At 43.6% G+C, this 14778-nt stretch overlaps 1 protein-coding gene across 1 annotated transcript in view; it reads right to left on the bottom strand.

Annotated features, from left to right (window-relative positions):
• Positions 1-902: 902 nt before the first annotated feature.
• LOC143362826 (thyroglobulin) overlaps positions 903-14778 on the bottom strand; it is a 49304-nt gene continuing 35428 nt past the window's right edge. Inside the window, exons 3-9 of the mRNA XM_076803294.1 lie at positions 9290-9720; positions 8456-9002; positions 7316-7559; positions 6191-6459; positions 3217-5001; positions 2073-2530; positions 903-1867 (exon numbers count right to left, since the gene is read on the bottom strand). Coding sequence (XP_076659409.1) covers positions 1706-1867; positions 2073-2530; positions 3217-5001; positions 6191-6459; positions 7316-7559; positions 8456-9002; positions 9290-9720 — 3896 coding nt within the window. The 3' untranslated portion in view covers positions 903-1705. The remainder of the gene's footprint in view (positions 1868-2072; positions 2531-3216; positions 5002-6190; positions 6460-7315; positions 7560-8455; positions 9003-9289; positions 9721-14778) is intronic.

The raw sequence follows: 14778 nt of genomic DNA, 5'->3' as shown, positions 1-14778 counted from the left end.
GCTCAGGCTGCGTTTTCACCTGGCCTTCGAACCACTTTTATTCGTTCACTTTCAGTCCTCTTTCTTGTTTCTTCTGATAAATCGATATCTCTCGCGTGAAAATGATCGTTTCGCCATTTTTTTTTTACATTTGTCGTACTCGTGTAACGCAATAATTATGGGATCACGTTTTTCCAATGCGCGGAAACACGTTGATCGTTGGTCACGTTCACGCGGCAAGCTTGCGAAGCAAGTAGAAATGACTAGGACGATGCGTAGGTATCTGATTGGTCGGGCGTCTGGCTAAAAAAAGCGTGCTTCTACTTACGGCATTTGGCTCCAGCCGTTGCTGACAAATCGTTGTATATTCGAACGGCGCATTTCGTTTCGAATGCATCGCCGATGATCGGGGATGATGTTTTAGTTTTCTGTATTGCGGTAACTATTGCGGTATCCTAGAACGGTTGCGCGCAGGACAAATTGTTGTTCTCGGTTTAGGGAAACAGGTCTCTGATTGGACGAACGGCATTTCGGGATACGGTGAATCGCACCGACTAGGGCTATCATTAAAGCTCGATTTGATGTTCCAGCTTCGAATTGTACTAAATATTCCGAACTGTATGAATATTGTTTTTATTCACGACTATCGAAGATAATCTTTTTCTTATTGATTCAAGATACTTGCTTCGATTTTATCAATACCTTTTTACCATTCCGTGGGAATATTACATCTTGTTAGATCACTTTCGGGCTAAGACAAGTCGCAAGCGATCTTTACTTATAAAAAATAATATTCGAACAGTCGAAAATATTTTGGAACGGTTCGGAATGAAGTTATTTTGAAATTTCAGGTAGTCCGAGCATTTGAATTTCTTACAGCGGTTATACCGAACGTATACCAGGAAATGACGGGTATCGGCGGATAGAGGAATTTTTCGTCTTTATTGAGCTATATAAATAAACGAACATAGTATGAATCTAGTATTTACACCTACGATATGCACAACGCAATGATATCCTCGCGTTACGCCACCGGGCCAGGACATTTTTGCGTTAGCGGCTCCGATGCAGAGACGGAAACCGAGAAACCCGCGAGAAAATCTGACCGTTCTAAATAAAGAACTACATTCTCGGCGATCGACCGAATCCTTTTACGTTTACTGACCGCCATTCCCCTTCCCCTTGGAAGCATCACAAGCGATACACGTCCTGTGCCGTGGATTTTGCGGATTCTCGAGACCCGTCTTTTTTTCTTTCTTTTGTTTATTTATTTATTTTTTTTTTTGTTTCACGGAAGAAGGTACCGCTTGCGAGCCATTCGGTCGATCGCCGATTTGAGTAATCGCGATGCGTCTCGTAATCAAAGAATAAATATTTTGTGGAAACGAGGGAGGCGGGTTATGCAGGCGGTGACTTCGAATATGACTAGACTGCAGACGTTTATATAAGTGTGCAATAAATGCGGATTCGTAAAGTGTCTAAGATGAGAGAAATATTTGAACGAATTAGACCGTCTTGCGAGCAATATTGCCTTTCGCCTAATTGCAAACAGACCAAGAACCGTATGCTCCTTCAGAAAGAGTTTTGAATATTCGAATCGATGCGTGAAGTAAATTCCTGCGACGGAATTCGAATTCGCATAAACATCCGCAGTCTAATTGTGACTATATTTGGGTACAACGTAAGAACGACCCTCGCGTGGACGATCTCCTGCTGCAAATCGTGCTTATATACCGATCACGTCTGTCGTGGACGCACTCTCCTGCACCTCGGCGGCTTCCTTTTTCTTTTCCTCCTGATCTACTCCCGATATCACATATACTGGCTGCTGATACGCAAGAAAATGCTGGTCGGCCGCGAGCAATTTCGTTGGATCCTTCATTTTGATCTACAATGATAAATTAAATCAGTCCTTACAATCCCTGCATTATTAAATGCGTTATCACAGCATGCTTCGTAACAGCGTAAATAATTAAACACTGTCTATACAACTGAAAATTCGTAGAAAAATTCACAATGCTACAAAACGTTAGTCAATCCAACTCTGTTACGAGACACCCCTGTGCACGTTAGATTTCCATGGAAATACATACTTTCTTACGGTACAACATCAATAGAATTAGCAGGCTGCTGATTATGAAAGCGCTTCCCGCCGCTAAAACCAGAGTGGCTGTTTGATAAACGGGCGTTTCCACTTCCGTCAGGATTTCCCGTTGCTCGAGCGCGACGATGCGACTCTGCATGGCCATCGGCGTCGCTCTGTGCGTGAAGCGTGACGTGGTCGCGTCCGCGAACGATCCGAGCAAAGATAGTTTCTGTATTCTGGTCAACTCCTCCAGGTGGAACGCTATGTCGACTTTATTGGGGCCTATTATCTCGAAGCTAAGTATAGCCGAGTCTTGATTGATCTCCACTCGAATGTCGTTTCTCAGCCTGGCTCCCAAATCGCGGAGGAAATCCTCTGCTTGTCGGACGAAGGTAGCCTCGTCGCTCGCCAGAAATCGACCGGGGAAACGAAGGGTCACCTCGACAGCTTCCACTGGAGTCGGCACTAAAATACAGAAGAGAAACATGATCGCTATGCATAATCAAATTATTATATAAATGTTGTTTCCACAATTGATCACGAATTAAGAAAAAAAAAAAAAATACATATTGATCCTCTTTTTCCTTAGAGATCAATGATCGCCTTAAATGGAAACATAAATGAGCACATCTTGCTTGTTAGTGATAATAATATGTAATTCATATATTTCACATAGAATACTGATTTTATTCTCATGACTATATTATTCGAAAGAAAATCAAAATAATTTTCTTGCAGATTATACAGTCGGGGACAAAATTAAGTGGACTCCCTTTTGAAAGTAATAACATTTTAAAAATTGAACCAACCGACTTGAATTTTTCTGAGATGTCTAAAGGATTAGTTTACTAGGTAATTTTTAACAATGGATTTTGTTGAAATTGTTATCGCTGGGAATTTCGAAGAGAAAAGTGAAGGTCACGACATTTTTTAAATTAATCCTTCTAACATTTAAAAAAATAGCTCAAGCCGTTGGGCTAATTAAAAAATTTATTAGTTTTTAAAGGGAGTCCATTGAATGTCGTCCCCGACTGTAGAATAGATTCGCCGATTATATCAAGTAAATGAGAACGCGATATTATTTATAGATGCGACTAAACACGATCCTCTTTAACGAAGAGCGCAGCAACCCTTCGGACAGTAGAACTTACAGCAAATATTAGTCCCTTTGAGGAAAGGCTCGGAGCCAATGAGCTGATTGCCGGCCTCGTCGACGCACCAGCATGTGTCCCCAGCGCACTGAGTCGGCTCAAATCTGCCCTGGCGATCGCAGATGGCCGGAACGTGGCCTTTATCCTTCATCGCTTGGCACCTAGTACCCAACACCTTCCCGATCTGCTTCTCGTCGGTCTCCAAGTTGATCAAAGCGTTCTCCATGAATGCCTGAATTTCACGGTCGATTTCTTGCACCGGCGGACCCCTGCCGCCTCTCCTCGCTTGCCTAAAGTTACACTTGGGCTCTGGTCCCCTGGTAAGCGAACCCTTCACGGGTTGACCCTTTCGATTGACACACCAGCAGACGCCGACGTGCTCCAAGCACTGCACCGACTCCCACATTCCCGTCTCCGGGTCGCATCTGGGCAGGAATGTCGGTTGCTTCAGTCTTTGAGACGTTTTTAAATTCTTCTCCCGCAACCTCTCGCACTGCGACAACACCGGGCATACAGTATCGCAGACCAGCCGGCTGGAGAAGTCGTTGTGCCCCAGGCTGCACTCGGTCTTTCGCCTGCACTCGTTGCGCTCCGGGTCGAAGTACCATCTTTCCGTTTCGTTGAAGCCCACGCCTGGGTTGCAGACCACTTTTCTGGGTGGCTCGAAACAGACTTCCCGAGGCTTCGGGCAACATACAGCGTACTCGTCCAGAGGAGACAGCTCGCACTTGTGCGTCGATGGACAGTGATGTCCGTGAGGTCCGCAAGTCGCTGGAGAACCGTCTTGATCCAAGAGTGGGGAACCATTCGGACAAGGGTTGTCTTTTTTCGGCAGACATACCGGTACAGGGGGGCACGGTGGCACGCTGCAAGCCACCTCCACCATTCTGCATGCCTCATTTTCCCCTCTGCAGGTCACGGTTTTACAAGGATCCCTGCACGAACAGGTAGGACATCCGCTGTCCGGATCCAGTTCGAATCCTTCCGGACAGTCCAGCTTGCAGTCGATCTCTGGACATCTGAGCGGCGTGTTGCACTTCGGTATTACACCCTCGAGGACACGGGTACCCGCAGCTTCTCTGCCCTCTTCGTCCACGCACCAGCACATCGTGTTGTGACACTGAACCGGTTCGAATGTTCCGCCGGCGTCGCACCTGGGGATATAGGTCCTCCTCGCAGGCTCACCAGACTCTCTGGCTGCGTGTTCCGCAACTGCTCGCGCGTGTTGACAAGCGGTGGCCATTACAGGAGCCACGCACTGTGTCCCACAACCCGTCGAGCAACACTTTTCCGACGCCGAGCACTCCTGATCGTTGCTGCATTGTAGCTCACAGCTGGACGAGCTGGGCACCAGATAAGGACACTGGCCTGGTTTCATGGCCAGACAGGCTGGTACCGCTGGGCAATACTGTCCAGAACCGCAGTTCACGTCTACCATCGTGCAGGTCTCGTGAGGAGCACAGGTCACGTCCTTGCAAGGTTCGTGGCAACGACATTGCTCGCATCCGGTCGCGTTAACCTCGTATCCGTAGGGACAGACTATGTCGCAGCCTAGCAAACCGCACAGCTTCAGGAGGTCTGCATTCATGTCTTTGCAGTCGGCGGTACGGTTCACACCGGTTTTTAAGATCACTCCGCGGTCGTTCACGCAAGAACAGGTGCCGTTGTGACACTGCAGGGGCTTGTAGCTGCCATCCTTTTCGCACTGAGGTGCTTGAATCGCTAAGGACATGTCCTCCCTGGTGCCCTCCATACGATCGTTGAATTCCCGTAGGTACTCGCACACTGTAACCAAGTTCACACTTCTATTATACATCGAATATAAGACTTCTTACTGTATTACAGTGTATCAGATTTATTAGTCAGTTACGTCTTATAAATATCTGATTATGAAAGATACCGGTGATTATGAAAGTGGTGCGAGTCAAAATTCCAAACAAACTGATCTGTTTGTTTGTTATGTATTCCGTCGATTAAGCTGATGAATAATTGAGTGGTGAATTGAAAAATTATGCATTACACAGGGTGTTTCGTAAATGGTGGGCAAAACTTTAGAAATAGATTCCTAATGCTTGGAGAAGACAAAAAAGTTATATTAACATAGGTCCGGAAATGATTAGTTTCTGAGTTATTAACGTTTTTGTGCCACAATTCTCGTCACATCGTCTTGAAGGTTCGTTTAAGACATCAACTATGGTTTTTAAGTAGTCGCCGGTGTATGTTTACGTTATCGAGGTGTATTCTATCTCAAAAGAGACGTCGAGCTGAGGCTTGTATTGAAACAAGAGGTGAACTATTGAACATTTCCTCTAAGACGGTGTGACGAGAATTGTGGCACAAAAACGTTAATAACTCGGAAACTAATCTTTTCCGGACTTATGTCGATGTAACTTTTTTTTCATCTCTAAGCATTAGGAATCTATTCCTAAAGTTTTGCCCACCATTTACGAAATACCCTGTATACTACATATTGAATCATATCATGGTAAAATAGTTTTTTATCAAATCAGACGCAAGAGTCTAAATATCTTGAATTAATTCATAATTAGAGGCGTGCGAGTACCCGAAAATGTCGGGTCAGAACAGATCGAGAATTTTATTTGGGAATCCCGAATATTCTCGAAAACCTCGAAACTTCTGGGGAATAGCGATATGTTCGAGTTCTCGCACACATCTAGTAATAATCTGAACAGATGTTATTTGGTTTTTAATTACTCTGTTGGCCAAAAAATTCTAAGGTGAAAGCCCTCGATCAATAAGTATTTAAGTTATAAGTATTTAAGTTACTAATGTTAATATTACACGTGGATTATTTTGAAAGTAGTGTAACTTTTGTTTGGGATTAAGATAAAGCTAGTCTGAAACCATAGATTGGTGTAGGTCTACTGAGAAAACGAATAAGGCAAAATAAGAGTGACACGACTTTCAAAACGGGTGTGTCGTGTGCGATGGTAGCAGCGATAATTTGTCATACTAGTCTGCGGTTTCGTCGAGTTTGTCGACGCCATGCAGCACACTGACTGGCCGGCGTCCGGTACAGCAGAGCACTTGTAACCCCGGGGACAGGTATCGTTTCCGGAACAAGTGACTGCGTTGCGTTCATTGTCAATCAACGGAGTCCCATAGGCGCAGGGACTTTTGTAAGCTTTCTTGGGCTTGCATTCTGGTTTTGTCGGGCAGAGGAAATCCGGGCAGCCGTTTTCTTTGCTTAGTACGCATTCCTCTTTCTCTGGACAGGGAAAACTGAAAGATAAAAGAAACCGCGTTAGAATAATTTACGATAGCTCGTCAAGTACTCTAATCCACTGTTACGGCGTAACAACCCACTACAAACACGGACCCCTAACCCCGTACACCAAAAAATGTAAAATTTTGAAACTTCCCGAATGCCGGTCAACTAAATCATTTTATTACTCCGACGTGACGAACACGAATATTAGGAGCTTAAGAATCACCCTTAGAATCTGCTAAATTGCTAAAGGACGGAAACCCTGCAGAGGGTCACATTTCTTACCGTAACGGACCATATCGTCGCGTTACCTGCGTAAGACACCCCACGCGGACTTGAGCCGTTCCAAGGAAGTCTTAACCCAATCAAACTCCTTCAAAAACCGACCGCCTACAATTTTCATTGACCAATCGCGATCCATCAACCAGCAAACCATCCCCCAACTCAAAACTCCAAGTCCTCCAAAATTCATTCCACGACATCAGAATCGATCAGTCCGTCCACCGGAAAACGCATACTTCAAATCACATTCACTCGCTCTGTAAATCTAACACCTAGTCGTTCGTATTTTTATAATAAATTTAAGTTATTAGTTCTTCGAGTGCAATTTATTCATCGTCCACCCTAATCAAAATAACTATTCCCTCGCCGTTAATTCAGCTAGTGAAGCGGAGCATTCCGTGAGAGTTTCTCTCAAAATTACACAACATTTTTGCTCACGCCACAACATCAACAATTCTTCATCGAAGTATGTAACTTGTCTGTATATTTTTATCGACGCAGTAGAATACTCAACGAAGCAAATACGATGCTTTTTATTTAGTTTATTTTTAAAACTACCGTGTGGAATGTTCACGACAAGGAACTTACCCTTCGCAGGGATTGTCGCATTCGCAAGTGGGACAGCCGGAAGCGTCGGTCTTGAACCCGTATTGGCAAACTTGGGCGCACTGCTGGGAAACACACGATGCCGGAAGAGACCTTCCCTTCGTTATCGACTTGCAATCGACTTTCTCGGCCGGTCCCATAGAGCCAGATATCTTCCTGCCATTATTATCCACGCACCAACAGACCAAACCGTTCCTCGAACATTGTCTCGACTCGTATCCACCGTCTAAAATGTGAAACTCATCAGCAAACACGTGTCTCGCGGCGAAGGTCAAAGAACTTCCTCGTCTTTCTCACACAGAGTTCCATTTTCATGATTCTCTAGAACCATTTTATACCCTTCATTACTCTTTGTTCAGGTTCGTATCTCCACTATTAATCTTTGGTAACCATAAAGTTCATTTGCACACTATAGACTCTCTACTCTCACCAAACTCTTCCATCTTCCGTAGTTTCTCATGAAACTCCTAACTACTTCATCATTTAACATTTTATCTACCGACAGCCTATCAATCGGATTTTTAATAATTGCGCTGCACCAAAAGGCAGCTTAAAAATCTTCTTTCACATGATAATCCCAAACGAAATTATTAGTTTATTTATATTTAAGTTTATTTGTATGTTATCTATTAATAAATATGTTTTTCTACACTTTTATATGCACTGATATTTTTGCGCAACTGACTTTTAAAAGAGCTAATCTCTGAACTCGGTTTTCGTGTGCGGCTACCCGAAATGTAGGGTATCGAACCTCGGATCTGGTCGGGATCCCGAAAGTTTGCAATATTAGGGTACTCGAAAAGTTAAACCGCAAAATTAAATTGTAATCATGTGATTACTAGACTGCGGATTTTATGTATTTATGACAAAAATGAAAGTTTTTATTTTGCATAAAGATCCGCAGTCTAGTGCTTACAAATCTGTGGGACCCTCTTGATTTCAACCCAAACTTCACCGAACTGCAGCTTCGGATACCCGAACATAGCAAACTTCCGGGATCCCGACCCAACGCGATCCAACATTTCGGGTACCACCGCTATTTTTTAGCTCTCCGCATATACGGAGTTTACGTGTTCAAAGCTTCCAATTGAAAATCATTGAGATTCTGATTGCTGATCTTACCGTCTGTGCACTGGGGAACGTATCCGCGTCCCTGTCGTTCAGAGATGCTCAGCATCTCGACGAGCACGCGATCCCGATGGCAGGCGCTGAGACCCTGAGGAACCGTGCAGACACCGCCCCCGCAGCGCTCGCTGGAGCAGCACTTTTGCGGGCTCGGGCACTCTAGATCATGCTGGCAGGTGTTACCGCAGATCGCGGGCTCCTCGACGGGGCAGGTTCCCGGTCTCTTCAGATTTATGCTGGACGGACAACAGACGCCGTACTCCTGCTTCGGCTCGACCAGGCAGCTGTACATCGGCGGACAGCTCGGTTTGCCAGGTGAGTCGCCGCAGAGGAACGGCCGTGGCGAGTCGGTGATTTGCAACGGCTCGCCTGCCGGACAGATCGTCGACAGGGACTTCGCTTTGCGACAGCTGGGGATCGGTGGGCAAGGTGGACGGGCACACGTCACGTCGATCAGCTCGCATGTCTGGCTGTTACCGGGACAGGTGATCTCGCGGCAAGGATCACGACACTCGCATTTAGCACAGCCTGTCCATTCTTCGATCTGCGAACACCGTAGTTCCTATTATAAGATCTATTTAAGACTTCGTTTCCGAAAAAAATGAGTTTGAAAATCCGTCAGGTACCTCTGTAAGTCTTATCGGAAGAGACCACCCTTGCCTTCCCTGACTCCAAGATCAATTTGCTCGAAATTTCGCGCGTGCGAAGAGGTCAGAAACGTCAGAAACTTTTTGGTTCTGAGGGTAAGAGCGCAGCAACGGTTCTCTTACGAGAAATTTCGGACAGATCGATTTTGGAGTTTGCAAAAATTGTAATTACATAGTCGGTTACCTCGAAGCCCAAAGGACACAGCATTCGGCAGCTGTGCGCCGGACACTGTCGAGGATGATCGCAATCGATCACATCCCTGGACGCGCCTCGGGTCCCTGGAACTTCGACACCGATCGCGTCGACGCACCAGCAGCTGTTCCTGCGGGGGTCGCACTGTATCCTTTCAAACTCGCCGGTCTCGTTGTTGCAACGCGGGATGAACTGCGACGGGCCACGAGGGCCAAGTGCACGCGACCTCCTCACCGCAGCCTGCGCCAATTGTTCGCATCCTGTCAGCTCGCCGACCACACATCTGAGACCGCAGGCCGTCTTGCAGCATATCTCCCCGGACGCTTGGCACTGGAAGTCATTCTTGCAGGCTGGGGACCTGGCCGGACAGACGTTCTGCTCCTCGAAGGATGGGCATCGACCTAACGCCTTCAACGGTGGCTCTGAAATATGACAAACGGTTCGGTCGATTCCAGATTTTTGTTGTTAGATCAAGATCTGGCTGAACTTTACAACTCCACCTCCTCCTCCCCGCCCCCGCAAACTTTAGATATATTTTATACGTCATCCTATTCGTTTTGACGCCCAGTGCGTTGACAATGAACCAAAATAGAAAAAAATCAACTTTCATGTTGATATTTAAAACCTTCATAAAAGTGTTTCTAGATACAAATATATTACAAACGTGAGTCTTACTCGAAAGAAGCATTGTCACTAGCAATTCTATCATTCGCTTCCGATACAGTTACCGGGGAACTTTTCGCGAATATTACGGTTTCGGAGGAGTGTAGATGCAATAAAAACGCCGCGGGCAGGGCTTCGCTCGTGTTCGTGATCGAATTGGGGAAACTCGATGGACCACGGAACGGCTCGGATCAGTTTTATAGGTCAGATCGACGCGGAACGATCTCTCTCTCTCTCTTTCGCGCGAGCGCGCGCGCGCGGAGCGGCCGCTTTCGTTCTCGAGTACGGCTAAAGTGTAGCGCAACGACAATAATAATAAAAATAGTCGGTGCCGGGCTAACGGTTCCTCGCATCCTACTGCCACACTTACTCTACACTTAGCTAACGTGCTGCGAGCGTGTTTCCAGCGATTTCCAGCGCGAGCGGCAGTTGCGAGTCGGACACTTGGTCTCCGCTCCCTCATAGCCGGAACACAGGCGAACAAGAAGTTGAAGTAGAAGGAGAACACGTCGCGATAGAACGAGAAGAAGTGCAGGCGCCTCGAGGGTCTGGAAAAGGGTCACATAACTCCGAGTACCTTCGGTCGCTTTTTCTTCGATCATCTTGGACCCTAAGCAGCTCGAGGCAGAGTTAGCGCAACCTCTGAAAATTCTTTGATCTAGATATCCATTTGAAAAACTTCCGAGTAGGAACGAAATCGGATTTTACACTTCGAAAAGTTGTACAAAGAGACCGTGGAAGTGTCGGACAGAACTTTTTGGTTCTTCCTAGAGGCAATGCGCTTGAATTTTCTCATTTTCCAATGCGCAGTCGTCACGGAAGGCGGATCAATTAATTTGGCGAACATGCATTCCGATGATTAAGATGGACTCCTTTTAAAATTACGTTCCAAGAATCGTCGTAACGAGAATGGAACGACCTTTCTCGTTCTTCCATGCTGGGAAATGTTTTGCAGCGAAGAAGATGCTGAGCAAATTGGGTGTTGATACGACGTCACGGTTTTCGACGCAGCGTTGGTTCGAGAAAATTAAGAAAATTTATAAGTCCGCGCTAGATGTTCTACCGTGTTAACCCTTTGCACTCGGCGCTGTTTTCAATCCAAAACTAAATTTTTCTTCAGTCTTACAATATTTTAATTTTATTCATACGAAACTGATTCGATTTCTACATATAATATTTAAACGTTTAGTAATCTATTAAATACAAATTTTGTGATGCAACAAATATTTCGTAATATTTTTTGTAATTTCTTTGAAATAATGCCACAACAATTTCTAGTGGTGCTTCAGAGTCACCACTCGAGTGCAAAGGGTTAATAATAAGCTACGGGTATCGTAAAACATTCTACGAATGCATAACCATGCGCGGTCTAATAATGGGAGAAACTCGACGGTTTTTTTGTTTCTTCACGGTCTACAATCTGGCTGAAGTTTCTAACTACGAGCAAAACAGAATGTAAAAATGTATCGAGACGAGTACGCGCATTCATGTTGCAGAATATTGTACGAGAAATCGATGAAAAACAATACGATACCGTCAATACATATTCTCGCTTGTCAGTGGAAAAAGTGAATATTAGGCAGACACGATAGCAACACGCTTTCGAATGGGGCTACATTCAAATCACCGGCAACGGTTTCACACTGTAAATTCAAAATAATATTGGATATATGTAGGACAACTAAAACAAGAGAAACTAATTTTATACAATTATGAAAATTTCAATCGAATCGTGAAAGTTTAATTATAAAGGTTTGAATTATTATCACTTCCTGTTTCCTCGAGCTTTTATTTTCATGTTATTATTGTTTTTACGTTTCATAAATATCTCGTGTCGTTACTATATTGAGCTCGTTATTGGAATGAAGCTACGACGATCCACGACTAAATGGAAGTTGTTCGCGGGCTTACGTCGAAAAATTGAAGGTGACGACTGACAATGAGTCGAGGAAAGATCGGATGTCCTCGTTCGAATGGGGTCAAGTGCGCTCGTAAATTTTACGAGCGATTGAGCGACCTCGCGAAGCTCGTAAATATGACGCACGTATTGAATGAGCTACTACAAAGCGGAGAGAAGCCGATTCGCAGCGGAGAAATGGGAAACATATTTATATGTATACCGACGTGACTTTATGTATTACTGCGATCTCCGTACTGTTGCCGAAAAATATTCGATCGCGTGATCAGTATTCGCGGTTCCGAGCAGGAGGAAAAATAAAACGGTACATAAAATACGTTCGAAAGCGTACGAAGTTTCGTAAAGAAAAGAAATCTATTATGTCTTCGCGTTACTTTCAGTATGTTATAAATTACAGAAAAGAGTGTGTGTAACACTTTCTAGACAATTATATAACTTTCCGCGTTTCCAGCTATCATTTTTCGTTCAACAAAGTTCTAAACTCCCGTACAAATTGGACAAATTAGAGACCTGCATGCCAGAACTGAATTCATAATACCGTCTAATATAATCTGGATACAACTTGAAGGGAGCGATCAATTCGTACGAATTTGTAGTTACATATGTATGTACTAGCTATCGCCGCGCCCAGTATTGCAACAGAAACGCGCGCGAATAGAGAGAACGGAATTTTCACAGTGAATTTTCCGAGTAATCATGCGCCGCGTGCCAATTGACTTTTTACTTTGACTTTGTGCGCGCCGTGTTCTCACACATCATTAACGATTTCATAAAAGTCCGACGAAACTACCGACACATCCGATTACCCGAATTTCCAGTTCGTCGGGCCCACCGTTCCCACACCCGGTTTTCTCGCTCTATTATATCAATTTCGCGTTAATCTGCGCGAGTTTCCCCGTTGCCACGTACAGTGAGTCACGAGAATATTCAAACGCCCCAAAATAAATCATTTGATCCTTGAAAAACGCCTCGAACCTTGAAAAATCTTACCATTTCGGAAGCAACGTTTAAAAAAATTTTTACGGGATAAAAAGTACATAGCAACTTTATTTATTTGACTGCTCACTTATTGTAGCCTTGAAAATATCAAGTGAAAAAGCTGTCTACCCGGAAACTTCCGGAATTTCTTGTATTCTGACTGGAAGCCATCATGTTCGAGTGAGGCTGAAATATCTCGATTATGTGTACCAAATTCGATAACGCAAATAATATTTATACAGGATTTCTTGAAGAATTTCTCAAGGTTAAATCAAAGTATTTATTTACAATTTTAATAATTTGTTCGTTCAGCACAAGCACTTATATCCTGAAAAAATTATGCACACTGGCATTAAACGATCCATAATATTTCGTCCTTAATTGTAAACTATTGCGTACAGTTTATTTCCATCTATAAATTAATTTAACGTGTGTAATTGAGACGCTAATAATATAATTGCTGAAATAGAAGTAGATCTCTTAACCTCGGATTGTTTCACTGTCTTCTTTATAATAAATTATTTACTTCTATCTGTATTTCATTTTTCTCTGCAAATTGCTCAGTGTATTCCTATTGATCAATTTATTTAATACGTGCAATTGGGACTCTTACCTACAGACTGCGGATTTGATGTATTTATCGGAGGGATGGATAGATCAATTAGAAAATAGTGAAAACCTTTGAAGAATTTAAAGATACTGACGCATTGTTTTCAACTCGGTCAAACTTTTAGAGAAAGAAACAGGTGTCTACGCAACTGTTGTATCTTGCAATTAATATAGACAATTTTTATTTTGCATAAAAATCCGCAGTCTACTTAGGGTAAAGGTCTCAATTGCTGCGGGAGTGCCAATTACTGTACGTATATCAATTATACTTATTTTTAAAGCATAATGTAATTTTTTCATTAAAATCAATTAATATATGTGTTATATATCTCTTTTTTAATATTCATTATGCTGTAAAAAGAAGTATAATTAATACTTGTAAAGCACAATAGTTAGTACCTCCACAGTAATTGGGCCCCTTACCCCTTACTCTATATGTATATTATTGCTGAAGCGAAAGTGTCTTGATTTTACATTTGTTGAACAACGAGTATTTCGTTCGAAAGCGTCCAAATACTTTCGCGAGTCATTGTATACGAGCATGGGAGATGCGATTTCGTTCCTCGTTTCCGCGCAATTATTTTTCAACGCCAGTTACGAAACAGTGGAAACGCAACTAGACCGTGGACTTCACGCGTTCGCGACAGCCGCGAGTCGCGTGAAACGTACTAAATGAAAAATTATATTCGCAGAAAAATTAAGGTAATTTCACCGTTTATTCCGTAAATTCTTTCAGAAAGCATGGCGTTTTTTCCTTTACTCTGCCTCTCACGTTATAGCCCATGGAACCGGGCGAACATCCGCGGACCGTAGATAAACCTCGAGCGGCGAATATCAGATTTTTAGAAACGTGGCTAATTTGTGACCTCGTTAAGCACCATGCAATAATTTTCTCTATTTTTTGGTCCCTCGGCACAAAAACATCCCTTAACTCTTCGTGGGCACCGGCTACCTGTTTTTCTTCAACAGTGTTTTATACTTTCGCGAAAATGTCGTAAAAAGGTGGATTTACTTTTATGGACATTACCGGGATCGTTTATATTTCTCAAATAAAAATCTCAGAAGAGTGTCCAGGTGGAGGTTGAACTCGTATTTCCAATTTTTTTTTTCTATGTATTAAATCGGGAACTGACTTGTATATACAGGGTGGTCCACGCAACTTGCACACCTATATAACTTCCAAAGGATGCGTTGCACGAAAAAGTAATGTATACAGAAGTTGCATGGTCTGAAGGGGTGCACAATTTAGTGTATTTATTTTTTTTACAGGTGGAAGTGTTTTGGAGATTTGAAGGTCGACTTTGTTTTTTTA

This window comes from Halictus rubicundus, chromosome 18 (assembly GCF_050948215.1).
Source record: "Halictus rubicundus isolate RS-2024b chromosome 18, iyHalRubi1_principal, whole genome shotgun sequence".
Lineage (NCBI taxonomy): Eukaryota > Metazoa > Arthropoda > Insecta > Hymenoptera > Halictidae > Halictus > Halictus rubicundus.
Note: the sequence above shows the minus strand (reverse complement) of the source record. Positions and strands in the feature narration are given on the sequence as shown.